The sequence below is a fragment of the Mobula birostris genome, chromosome 6 (genome assembly GCF_030028105.1).
Source record: "Mobula birostris isolate sMobBir1 chromosome 6, sMobBir1.hap1, whole genome shotgun sequence".
In the NCBI taxonomy this organism is placed as follows: domain Eukaryota; kingdom Metazoa; phylum Chordata; class Chondrichthyes; order Myliobatiformes; family Myliobatidae; genus Mobula; species Mobula birostris.
The window spans coordinates 136,093,034-136,106,080 of NC_092375.1; the positions used below are offsets into that span (position 1 = coordinate 136,093,034).

General features: G+C 38.6%; 1 protein-coding gene across 5 annotated transcripts in view; it reads left to right on the forward strand.

The window, feature by feature from the left end:
* The window catches only part of LOC140199389 (CASP8 and FADD-like apoptosis regulator), a 28,017-nt gene extending 20,704 nt beyond the window's left edge, over window positions 1-7,313 (forward strand). For 4 of the 5 annotated variants that reach the window (XM_072261397.1, XM_072261396.1, XM_072261400.1 and 1 more), the window contains exons 7-10: window positions 287-381; window positions 1,433-1,511; window positions 3,201-3,708; window positions 4,124-7,313. In XM_072261397.1, coding sequence (XP_072117498.1) covers window positions 287-381; window positions 1,433-1,511; window positions 3,201-3,708; window positions 4,124-4,253 — 812 coding nt within the window. In that variant the 3' untranslated portion in view covers window positions 4,254-7,313. The remainder of the gene's footprint in view (window positions 1-286; window positions 382-1,432; window positions 1,512-3,200; window positions 3,709-4,123) is intronic. The other variant, XM_072261399.1, reaches the window with a different exon arrangement.
* The last annotated feature ends 5,734 nt before the right edge of the window (window positions 7,314-13,047 follow it).

Sequence of the window (13,047 nt, forward strand, 5' to 3'; positions counted from 1 at the left end):
GCAGAGTGTGTGAGGTTTCAACTGGGGTCCCTGATCATGGACAGAATGAAAGTACAACCTTGCTTGGCCTTCACCTGGCAGATTTTGACTGCACTAAGAATTGGGGCAATGCCACCTCGTGCGATGAGAATATATTCTTTTCTCCCAAATTATTGTGGCCTTTTTTCACTTGGCTTAGATATATTGCTCATTATTGTTAAATGTTTCTTCTTTTGGATGTGAAAGCTGAATGTATTACAGTTTGAGATGAACTACCTCTTTGAAACTGTCTGTTTTTCTCCTGCAGCTGAGGAGCCTAACGTGACAGAACTGAGCAGTCCAGTGCCTGAGTCAGCACAGCCCACTGCTCCAAGAACAAGCTATGTGGTCCAGCAGGTAGCGGTAGGCACACATCGCGGTGTCAAAATGTGGCAAGGGAAGGGGCATGAATTTGAATGGGGGAAGTGGAGTTTCACACACATGAGGTGGGTTTTGGAGTGCAAATATTTACACTTCAGTGGAAGCCCCTCCAGCCAGAGATGGATATCTCATTGTGAGGAGGTAGCTTTTGGTCACGTGCTGTGGGAGATGGGGCAGGGACACTCTTTAGGTAATTTCTCCTCAGGCTGGTTACATATTAAGGAACACACAGGGGAGTTTGCATGTATTGGGGAGTGCTCATTATCAAAGGGGTCATTCGCAATGGGGTACTTGAAGGAGAAGGAACAAGGAAGTCCTATTTATAGCCAGTGAATTTTATTATGCAGTCTTGTTACATAGGAAATATGACAAACTCTTGCAATTGCAATGCTATGATGTGATAATGATTTGAGGAATAAATATTGGCCAATGCACTGAGGTAAACTCTGCCCTCTTCAGAACGGTGTCATTCAGCAGATGGAGCAAACAGGCTTCAATTTAACTTTTCATCTCTAAGCAGAGGTACTTGAAACACTGAGTGTATTCTTTCTGCATTTGTCTTAAGACTTTCCAGTAGGACTTGAACCCATTAGATGACAGCTACAATTCTGTGCTGCAGGTAACGAAGTCCAGATACATACAGTTTGTTGCCCAGTACGGCATTCCAATGCTGACACTAACTCACAGTGGCTGCTATCATCTCACGTTGTCGTGCAAGTGGAAACTGAGTCAGAAGATCGAGGGTTCAGTAGCAGTCTAGGGACTTGTGTACAGACGTGGGCTGAATTTCTGAAGTCCTGAAGGACTGTTACAAAGTTAGTCACTGCCTTTCAGCAGACTGAGTAAATGGACACTATTCCTTCCCCCTGGGACTCTGGCTTATGGCCGATTGGGGGGAAAACAGCAAAGGACCACCCCTTTTGGGACAAGTGAACATTGATATCTTTCCCAATACCACTAGAGCAGTTGATCAGGTGGAAAGCACTGTGCTAAATGTGAGTATTTTATTATAATGCTGTTCTTTATGTTACAGAACGGACTGGAAACTTACAAGATGCAGAGTAACCCATTTGGCCTTTGTTTAATCATTGACTGTATTGGAACTGATGCAGGTGAGTGCTGTAGGCTGCACTCCACATGGTGTATACTGCCCTGTCTTAGTGCATCAGCCCAGTTTACTGTGTATTAATCCCATGTAGTTGATTATTAATCTCCATTTACTAATCATGAACCCTCCTCCACATGCAGTTCAGTTTTCTGTATGTTAACACTGCCCCTACCCTCTCACCCTTTTCCTAGTTTCCTCTCCATTGTTACTGCCCTTGGTCAACTGTACTTCTTCATCTGTTATGTATTTAGCCCCCCTCCTTAACTCCCCCGTGCATCGTATACGGTATATTAATCCTACCACTTCCACTCCACATATTGCTGTGTACAATACCACCTGTTTGTAGCTCATCAAGACTTTCACAGTATTAAATCCTACCTCATTCCCATCTTTTAAAATCTTCTCCTTTACCATGAAACACACTGCACAGGTAGATAATATGACCAATAAAGCACAGCAGTGTTGCCACCTACTTACAAGGCTGAGGAATTTTAGCATGACACTGTTGACCTTCACCAATCTTTGCATATGCACTATGGAAATCATCCCACCTGGCCACATTACAACTTGGTATGCAGCTGCTCTTCCCAGAACCACAAGAAGAGTTGTAGATACAGCCCAAACTCTCACAAAAGCCAGCTTCCCCTTCGTTGGCTTTGTCTGTACTTCCTGGTGCCTCAGGAAAGCAGTCAACATAATTAAATATCCCTCCCATCCCGTCATTCTCTCGTCTTGCTCATTCCATTGGGCGCCACGAAGCTCAAACACTGCTTTTGTCCTGCTGCTGTAAGACTCTTGAATGAACATCTTGTACACTAAAGGTGAACTCTGATACCATGTCACAGCCTCTGCACCATGTCTGTCTACCTGCACTGCACTTTCTCTCGAACTCTTAAAATTATATTCTGCATCCTGCTATTGTTTTTCTTTGCTTTTTATACTCCCTCAGTGTGTTTGTGTATGGAGTGATCTGTCTCTATGGCATGTAAGCAAAACCTTTTCACTGTATCTCAGTCATCATCATCATCAGTGCCGTATCACACGGGTGATTGTGGTCTTTGACCATGATTGTTCTTGAAAAATTTTTCTACAGAAGTGGTTTGCCATTGCCTTTTTCTGGGCAGTGTCTTTACAGGTGACCCCGGCCATTACAAATTCTGTTCAGAGATTGTCTGGTGTTAGTGGTCGTGTAACCAAGACTTATGATATGTACCCTCTGCTCATACAGCCATCCACCACCTGCTTCCATGGCTTCATAGAACTGTTAGCAGTGCTACACCTTTCCCAAGAGTGATCTGCAGGCTAGCAGAGGGAAGGAGCACCTTGCACCTCATTTGGAGGCGTATCCACCCCGCCTCCCAATATCTCACTGCCAGTATCAGTAATAAGCCAATTACAAATATATAATTTTCTCTGATTCACATGTATTAAACCTCACCTCCAACAGTGAATTAAATCCCTTCCTTTTACTAATTATTGTTACATTTCCATTTAATAACATCCCCCTTCCATGTGTAATAAACCTCAGCTATTTAACTCCTCTGTTGGCTGAGCATTAACACTATGTATGAGTTGATTAACACCAATCTCCTGCTTCCCTTCACTTGTGCTTTGACCTCCCTCCCTTCATTTCCCTATTTAACTGCCCCACCCCTCTCTCCTTCATGTACTAACTCCTGGCTTGTTTCTCCAGGTCTGTTAAAGGAGACATTTGAGGCACTACATTTCAGTGTCGTCCTCCATCTCTACGTTGAGCTGAACGAGGTGGAAAAGATTTTGAAGGAAGCATCAGAGCGGGATGATCTAGGCGCCCTTGACTGCTTTGTTTGCTGCATTATCAGCCGTGGCACGCAGGATTGCATCCTTGCAGTTGATGGGAATGACCCTGGACTTCCCTTTAAGCAAATCCAGCACTATTTCAAAGGGCAGCAATGCCGCTCCCTCTTGGGCAAACCTCGGCTCTTCTTTGTTCAGGATTTCCTCAGAACTGCAGCGAATGGCGAATTGGAGCTGTCCAGTGCCCAGAGTAATGGAGACCTAATTCAAGTTGATGGCAATAACTGCGAGGAAATAGTTCCTCAGGAAGCAGACATCCTGTGGTGTTGCTGCCAGATTTCTCAGAGCCTGCTTCACCAAGCACCTCAACAGCCTTCCTCCTTCATGCGCACTCTGTCAGAGTATCTGTGGAAGTATCGACACAGGTAAGTACTGCAGTTAGAAGCATCTCATGTGACTCCTGAGCCTGGTGTGGATTCACAGTATATGTCCAGAGCCTTGGAGTTCACCGTTCTTAGAGCTCCGCCAGAGTGGTTTTTTAAAAAAAAACAGAAATATTCAGCAGATCAGGCTATTTCTGTGGAGAGAAAAGTAGTTGGTTTCAGGTCAGTGACCTTTCATCTGAGTTTGGAAACGTTCATGGTTATTCAGGATTTAATAGATACTCTTGTTAAACCCTAAAACCCAACAGTTACTGCAGGTAGACCTTGAGACATTGTGCAGAGTCTTAGTCTGCACTGGGGATGTTTGCAGAGTCACAGACTGTGCTGGGGGAGTCTGTGAAGTGTTCTTGTGCTTTACTAGAATCTGCAATTGATTTTTTCCCCACATTGTCTCTAGGTCGGACTTGATTTCAATCCTTACCGAGGTGAATAGGAAGACGATGTTAAGAAATGAGCAACTGAGCCAACAGCAGGCCACGCCTCTCATCCTGCAGCACACTCTGAGGAAGCAGCTCATCTTTCCCTGAATGCCACCGCAAACCTACATACGCTCTGTAGTCTGCATTAGGAAATATATCAAGCGCTCAAGACCACTGACCAGATGAAAGTCTATTGACAGTCTGTTACCAGAACAACCGTTCCCACTTGTCTATAAGCTGTGATACCTGAGTACTTGGAGCAAGAGGGGTGGTGCACATCATCATGTCCAAGAGAGATACTTGTATCATTGTGCGCTCTCGGCCAGTGAGGTATGCAAGAGACTGGAGGGGTATTAAAGCTAGCAGGAAGATCCTGATTGCTAAGAGAGGGGTCTAGGTGGAGAAAGTGGGCTTGGGCTCAGAGGCTTGGCACAATGCAGCACAGGGTAGAGCTCAACATGTGGGTTGGTAGATTGATAGCCCAGACCAAATTGCTCCTGTTGTGGAGGTGACTGGTAGAATCTGGCAGGGAATTGATGTGGATGTGGGTAGATGAGGTTACAGGGAAAGATAATGTGTGTATGTGAATGTGCTGTGAGCCAGTGTAAACTCAGTGGACTGTATGGTCATAACTATGTCATAACTTAAGAAAGAAATCAGGAGGGCTAAAAGAAGGCGGGAGGTCATTTTAGCAGACAAGGCAAAGGGGTTCTACACATATGTTGAGAGCAAAAGGATTGCAAGGGTCAAAATTGGACCTCTGGAAGATCAGAACGATAATCTATGCGTGAAGCCAAATGAGATGAGGAAGTTCTTAAATGGATTTTTTTGCATCAGTATTTACTCGGCAGATGGACACAGAGTCTATGGAAGTGAGGCAAAGCAGCAGCAAGGTCATGTGCCTTATACAGATTACAGAGGAGGAGGTGTTTGCTGTTGAGGCAAATCAGGTGGCCAAATCCCCAGGGCCTGACAGGGTGTTCCCTCGGACCCTGAGGGAGGCAACTGCAGAAATTGAAGGGGCCCTAGCAAAGATATTTAAATCATTCTCAGTGATATGTGAGGTGCTGGAGGACTGGAGGATAGTTAATGTTGTTCCACTGTTTAAGAAAGACTCCAGGAATAAACCAGGAAATTATAAACTAGTGAACCTGACATCAGTAGCGGGAAAGAAAGTATTCTAAGGGACCAGATATGAGTTTTTGGATAGACAGGGACTAGTTAAAGATAGTTAGCATGGTAGATTATATCCTACCAATCTTAGAGTTTTTGAGGAAGTTACCTGGAAAGTTGATAAAGGTAAGGCAGTGGATGTTGTTTACATGGACTTTAGTAAGGCATTTGACAAGTTCCTGCATGGGAGGTTGGTCAAGAAGGCTCAGTCGCTTGGCATTCATGATGAGGTAGTAAACAGTACTAAATGTTTGTTTTGCGGGAGAAGGTATAGAGTGGTAGTAGATGGTTGCCTCTCTGACTGTGACTGGTGGTGAGCCACAAGGATTAGTGCTGGGTCTGATGTTGTTTATCATCTATATTAATAATCTGGATGGTAATGTGGTTAACTGGATCACCAAGATTAGGGGATGTAGGGACAGCAAGGAAGACTATCAAAGCTTGCAGCGGAATCTGGACCAGCTGGAAAAATGGCAGATGGAATTCAAGGCAGACAAGTGTGAGGTGTTACACTTTGGGAGAACCAGCCAGGGTAGGTCTTGCACAATGAACAGTCGGGCACTGAGGAGTGTGGTAGAACAAAGGGATCTGAGAATACAGGTCCATAATTCATTGAAAGTGACATCACAGATGGACAGGGCAGTAAAGAAAGCTTTTTGGCACATTTGCCTTCATAAATCAAAGTATTGAGTACAGGAGATGGAATGTTATGTTGAATTTTTATAAGACGTTGGTGAGGCCTAATTTGGAGTATTGTGTGCATTTTTTTGGTCACCTACCTGCAGGAAAGATGTAAATAAAATTGAAAGAGTACAGAGAAAATTTACAAGGATGCTGAGTTATAAGAAAAGACTGAATCGATTAGAACTTTATTCCCTAGAAAGAAGAAGATTGAAGGGAGATTTGATAAAGGTACAAAGTTATGAGGGGTATAGGGTAAGTACAAGTAGGCTCTTTTGGGTTGACTACAAGTAGGGGTCATGGGTTAAAGGTGAAATTTTAAGAAGAACAGTAGGGGAAGCTTCTTCACTCAGAGGGTGGTGAGAGTGTGGAATGAGCTGCCAGCGCAAGTGGTGGATGCGATTTTGATTTCAATATTTAAGAGAAGTTTTGGATAGGTTCGTAGATGGGGGGGGTATGGAGAGCTATGGTCCAGGTGCAGATTGATGGGACTAGGCACTTTAAGTAGTTCAGCACAGACTAGGTGGCTAAAGAGCTTGTTTTTGTAATGTAGTTTTCTATGATTCTCTGAGGAAATAAGCATCATTGAATGCACTCTTCCAGTTTTTTCTGCTACATCATAAACTTAATGCTTTCTCCTTATTCTATATTTGAATAATTTTTTTTTATCATTTGTCTTTAAGTAGTTTTGCAATAGTTACTGTCAACATCGGACTTTTCAGGTTCAGCCTGAAACCTCTTTCAATATTTTTATTAATATTATATAAATTGCATGAATACAAATACAACATTCATAAGGATACAAGTAAGTAATTTGAATTACATTACATTTAAGTCACAGTAATATGATCACAGTATCCCATATTCCAAATCAATCATGTAGAAAAAAAGATTGAATTATGAAATAAGATAAAATAATTTTATTTTATTAAAAAAATCTTACCCCCACTTCTTCTTTGTCTTGTTTTACGGCGGTTGGCACCCAGCTTAATGGTGCATTACCGCCACCTTCTGCTCCTGAATCCAATAGACTTACATTCTAAATCCCTTCACACAATCACACACACACACACATACCCTAACTTACACTTTATCCTCCCACCTTTGGCCATCCTAGTACCCTATTCCTGTTTATCTGTCATATCCTATTTAAAAAAAAAAAACCCTGTACCCCTTAAGAAAGATAAAAATATCCTAATCTACCCCCACTACCAAAATGAGCTGGTTGTTGGAAAAAAAAATACCTTGCCATTTAATATTATAATAATGGCTCAGATCTATACTTTACTAACAGTTCAAAGATTATGAAAATAACTCAGAAAGGGTCCCCATAACATTAGAAAATTCTGTTTGGAATCAGAAATCGAACAACGAATCTTCTGTAGATCAAGGCATAACATAACATCAGATAGCCATTGAACACGAGTGGGCGGGGTGGCCTCCTTCCACTTGAGCAAGATCACCCTCCTAGCCATAAGAGACATAAAGGCCAATACCCGCAAATTACATGGCCTCAGTATTGTAGCACTATCCTCAACAATACCAAACAGGGCAGTCAAAGGATTGGGCTTAAAGCTGACATTAAAAAGTGCAGAAAAAATTTGAAATACATCTTTCCAGAATTTGTCAAGGCTCGGACATGTCAAAAACATATGAATTACTGTGGCCACTCCATTAGTACATCTATCACAGTAAGGGGAAATATCTACGGTAAACGAGAGAGACATATGAACTCTATGTACCACTTTGAATTGTAATAAAGAATGACAAGCACATAATGATGGAAGAATTAATCAATTTTAAAATAATCTTCCAGCTCTCTTCCGATATGAAAATCTGCAAATCCTTTTCCTAGTCTCCTTTCATTTTACCTAAAGAGGCCTTTTTCAGTCCCAACAGTAGACTGAAGATATAAGATATATCTTATGTAGATGTAAGATATTGAACCGTTGTCAAAGGGTCTCAAATTTAAAATTGTATCTATTATATTCTTATCTGGACTTGTAGGAAATGTATGTAATTGAGATCTTAAAAAATCTCTAATCTGTAAGTATCGAAAAAAGTGGGTATTGGAAAGGTTCAATTTCGTTGAAAGTTACACAAAAGAAGAGAGATTCCCTCCATCAAACAAATTCTGAAATTGCTTAATACCCAATCTATCCCATTCTTTAAAAGATAAGTCACTTAAAGATGGTTTAAAAAAACAATTAGAAAAGATGGGACTCGAGAGGGAGAATCTCAATTAACCAAAATGTTTTCTAAACTGTAACCAAATCCTCAAAGTATGTTTGACCACCACATTGTCAGTTAGTTTATTTAAACATAAAGGAAGCGAGGATCCAAGTAAAGAAATAATGGAAAATGTCATAACAGAGTTGACTTCCAAAGAAACCCATATAGGGTATTTCTCATGGTTAATGTAATATATTCAGAACATAATATTTCATATATTAACTGCCCAATAATATAACCTAAAATTGAGTAAGGCAAAGCCTCCATTCTGTTTGGTTTTTTGAAGGTAAGCTTTATTTATTTGAGATTTTTTATTCTTCCATATATAAGAAGAAAGAATTGAATCCAAAGAGTGAAAAAAAGATTTAGGAATAAAAACAGGCACAGCTTGAAAAAGGTGTATAAATTTGGGTAGGATACTCATTTTAATAGTATTAATTCGGCCAATCAGTGATAAAGAGAGAGGCGACCAATTAGAAAGTTTTTTTAACATAATTCATTAAAGTTAAAGAATTTTCCTTAAATAAATCTTTATAATTCTTAGGAATTGTTACTCCTAAATACATAAATCATTTTCTTAAAATTTTGAAAGGAAGGTTAATATCAGTTGGTATTAAATTGTTTAAAGGAAACAGTTCACTCTTATGTAAATTTAATTTGTATCCTGAGAACTGACTAAAATTAGTCAGTAAATGGAACACGAATGATAGAGGTTGTAACATTAGATATAAAAAGCAATAAGTCATCAGCATAGAGTGACACTTTATGAATAGTACCTCTCCTTAAAATACTAGTAATCTCTTTAGACTCTCGAAAAGCAATTGCTAAGGGTTCTAATACCAAATAAAAAAGCAGAGGGCTCAAAGGACAATGTTGTCTAGTGCCACGTTGGAGCTTAAAGGGTTTAGAATTCTGAAGATTAGTAAGGACACTAGCGGAGGGAAATAAATAAAGTAATTTAATCCAATGAATAAAATTAGGTCCAAAATTAAATTTTTTTAAGGATGTAAAAAGATAATTCCATTCAACTCTGTCAAAGGCCTTCTCCACATCCAAAGATATCACACATTCCAATATTTCCTTAGATGGAGAATGCATAACATTTAACAAACACCATATATTAAAATGGGAATATTGGTTTTTAATAATTCCTGTCTGATCATCTGAAACTATAGAAGATATATTTTCAAGTCTGCAAACCAACACTTTACTCAATTTTGATGCTAAAATTTTATCTAAAGAGATAGGTCTATACAAAGAACATTCAGTAAGATTCTTATTCTTTTTGAGAATGAGCAAAATGGAAGCTTTGTAAAAAGACTGTGGTAATCTTCCTACCTTAAAGGAATCTGTAAGAGTAGAACATAAGTGTGGTATAAGCAAGGAGGAAAAAGCCTTCTAGAACTCTCCAAAGAATCCACCGGGTCCTGGGGATTTCCCAGAATGAATTCTCGTATAGCCTGAGCAATTTCCTGCTGGGAAATGGGTTGATCCAATTGACTACGACCATCTAACGAAAGATTAGGAGTATTTAATTGATCTAAAAAATTATTCATTGCAATATTATCATTAACAGAGTCAGAATTATACAATTGGAATAAAATTCCCTAAAAGTGTCATTAATTTCAAACTGGTCAGTTGTCATGTCCCCATTAATTTTATGTATTTCTTTAATTTGCTGCTTGGCTTGAATTGATTAGCCAGTAGCTTACCAGTTTTATCTCTGTGAATATAAAATTGACTTCTATCTTTTAAAAGCTGGCTTTCAATTGGATACGTTAAAAGAAGATCATATTTAGTTTTGATTTCAATACATCTCTTATATGTTTCAGGATCGGATATCGGAGCATATTTATGGTCCAGTTGTTTTAACTGATTAGCTAGTTTGTTTCTCTCTTTGTTAACTTTTTTAATAATGTTTGCAGTATAAGAAATAATTTGACCCCGGATATATGCTTTAAAAGTATCCCATATAATAAGACTAGACATCTCTTCCAATGTACTTTCTTCAAAAAAAAGAGTAATTTGAATCTCCATAAATTTTAAAAAACCCTCATCGGATAACAGAGTTAAATTAAATTGCCAAAATCGACTCATGGGGATAGGACCAAGAAGATTTAAAGATACAAGTACAGGAGAGTGGTCAGAAATAGCTATCTCTTTATATTTGATCGATCGAACCAATGGAATCATTTGACTGTCAATAAAAAAAATAATCACTCCTGGTATAAGAATGATGGATATGAGAGAAAAAAGAATACTCCCTGTACGTTGGATGAAGAAAATGCCAAGAATCAACTAAAAAAATTTATATATATTCTTAACACTTTATTTTTTCTTATTATTATTGATATAGTTTAGGTTTGTTAATCAGTTATTTAGTAATTTGATTCCTCATTGTATAAATTGACATGTTGACTTGATTATCTTAATGTATTTTTTTGTTGATCTTTGATATTAATAAAGATTTTAAAAATGAAATGAAACTATACCATATTTAGTTAGAAAGGATTGGATAAACAAAGCTGATTTATTAACTGTGGCTGGTTTGACAGACGAGCGATCTAATACTGGATCTAACCAGCAGTTAAAATCTCCTCCCATCACAAGAGAGTAAGTACACAAATCTGGCAAAAAACGAAAATAGACGTTCAAAAAAATCCTGGATCGTCTACATTGGGGGCATATATATTAGCAAAAACAATCAATTTACTGTCTAAACTCCCAGATACAATAACAAATCAACCATTAGGATCCGAAACAACTTTATGCTGAACAAAGGAAACTGTATTATCTACAAAAATCGAAATTCCACGTGATTTTGCATTAAATGAAGAATGGAATTGCATATCCTTCCACTGAGTAAAAAAACGTAAGCTATCACAGCTGCATATGTGCGTTTCTTGTAAGAAAATAATGGGTGCTTTTAATTTTTTAATATAAGCAAACACTTTGTTCCGTTTAATGGGGTGATTCAGCCCTTTCACATTCAAACTAAATAAGTTAATATTTTGAACCGTTTTACATACAAAACATCTTGTAATTAAAAGATCTGGCCATCAGTTATTAAAACTAGAAAGCAAACCGTAAGGTAAGGTAGTCAAACAAGCAATCATATAACAGACATCCCACCCTGCAAAAACTCATTTCAGGGAGGTAGCACCATCAATTTGCGGGAGCCTCCCAGAACTTCCAGGAGAGGTGGGATGTCTGCAATAGCAGCTAGCCAGCTAGTTTAAATAACGTTTAGCTATGCTAGTGAACGAATGACACCTGTAAAACTCATCTCAACATGTCTTTTACAGTCTTAACCCACCATGGGCAATAGAAAAGTCACTATTGCAAATAGTGCAGAGAGCAACACTTATTATTTTGACCCCTGTTAGGTGTACGCTTTAGTGTAGTCTGGGTGACGTAGGTTTTTTATTTTTTTGGAACACTCTGCCATGGCGTGCTCTCTTGCTCACTCAAAAAAAAAATCGATTTCTGGGATATTGTATATAATTTGTGGGCATCAGGGAGCCACTATCAATATGCAGGAGACTTCCGGGAGAGGTGGGATGCCTAATATAATCAACTCAACACAGCTCCCAGAGAGAAATAGGCCCCAGTCCTTCCTCCACCCAAAGCCAGAAGGCTGACCAATAGACAGTCAGTGAGCTAACAAATAAAAGTTCCCTCCCCAAAAAATCCTGTTGACAGAAACTCCAGTCCTTCAAGGTCAATTATGTCCCTACCAAGACACACCATAAAAAGAAAAATAACTCAGTATTCAAAAATATAAAAGGATCAATTTAAACAAATTTAAAGAAAGCTATATTAAAATAAAGCCTCAAAAGGGATATAATAAAAAAGTATCAAAAAAAAACCAAAAAACAATATATGAATGGCCAAAATGTAAGCTTATTGAAACCTTATTTCAAATTCATATTAACAGAAGAAAAAATGATAAAATATGAAATATAACAGTTTTAGACTTAAGCCTTCAGAAACTCTTGCGGACTTCAACTGACTTTATTTTTTGCAATCCGTTCTTCAAAACAATACTCAGATGGGCGGGAAATTGAAGGGATGGTTTAAATTCTTTATTGTAAAGTTCCGACATAACTTTATATTTCATACAATCAGCCATAACTTCAGGCGAATAGTCTTTCACAAATCTGACCTTGTAACCATGGAAATTGATCATTCCTTGTTGATGGGTATGGTGAATTAAAAGGTCCTTAATACAAAATTCGTGAAAACTTAGAATGACCGACCTGGGTCTTGCTGCCGATGACAATGACTTCAAAGTTGGCGAGCAATATGCTCGATCGAGCTTCGGCTCAGACGTGAATAAAACGGAATAGCTGTTTCAGAAAGTTTGCAAAGAACTTCGTAGGGTCAGCGCCTTCAATTGATTCTTCAAGACCCAGAATTCGCAAATTATTTCTCCTGTTTCTATTTACTAGACTGATAATCCTTTTCATCATTTTTTCATTGGATAAGGATAACTCTTTGCAGAGTTTAATTGTATCTTCAACATCCTCTTCAAATGTCAACAGCTTTGCAGTATTTTCCTGAATTTGGTTCTCATGCTCAGTTAAAGTTTGTTGGGTTATATCCAATTTGCCATTAAGTCGTTGAAATTCCTTAGAAAATTCTGATTTTTGCCGTTTAAGGAAGTCATTGATTGAATCCAAAGTGACTGGGGATTAGTCTTCTGTTTCTCTTTCTTTTGCAGAAGCTTTTGTTCTTTTCCCAGCCATAGTAGAGCAGTAATAAAGTATTATAATAAGGTTTCAAAAAAAAAACTGGTAGGAGACAATAAAGTAAA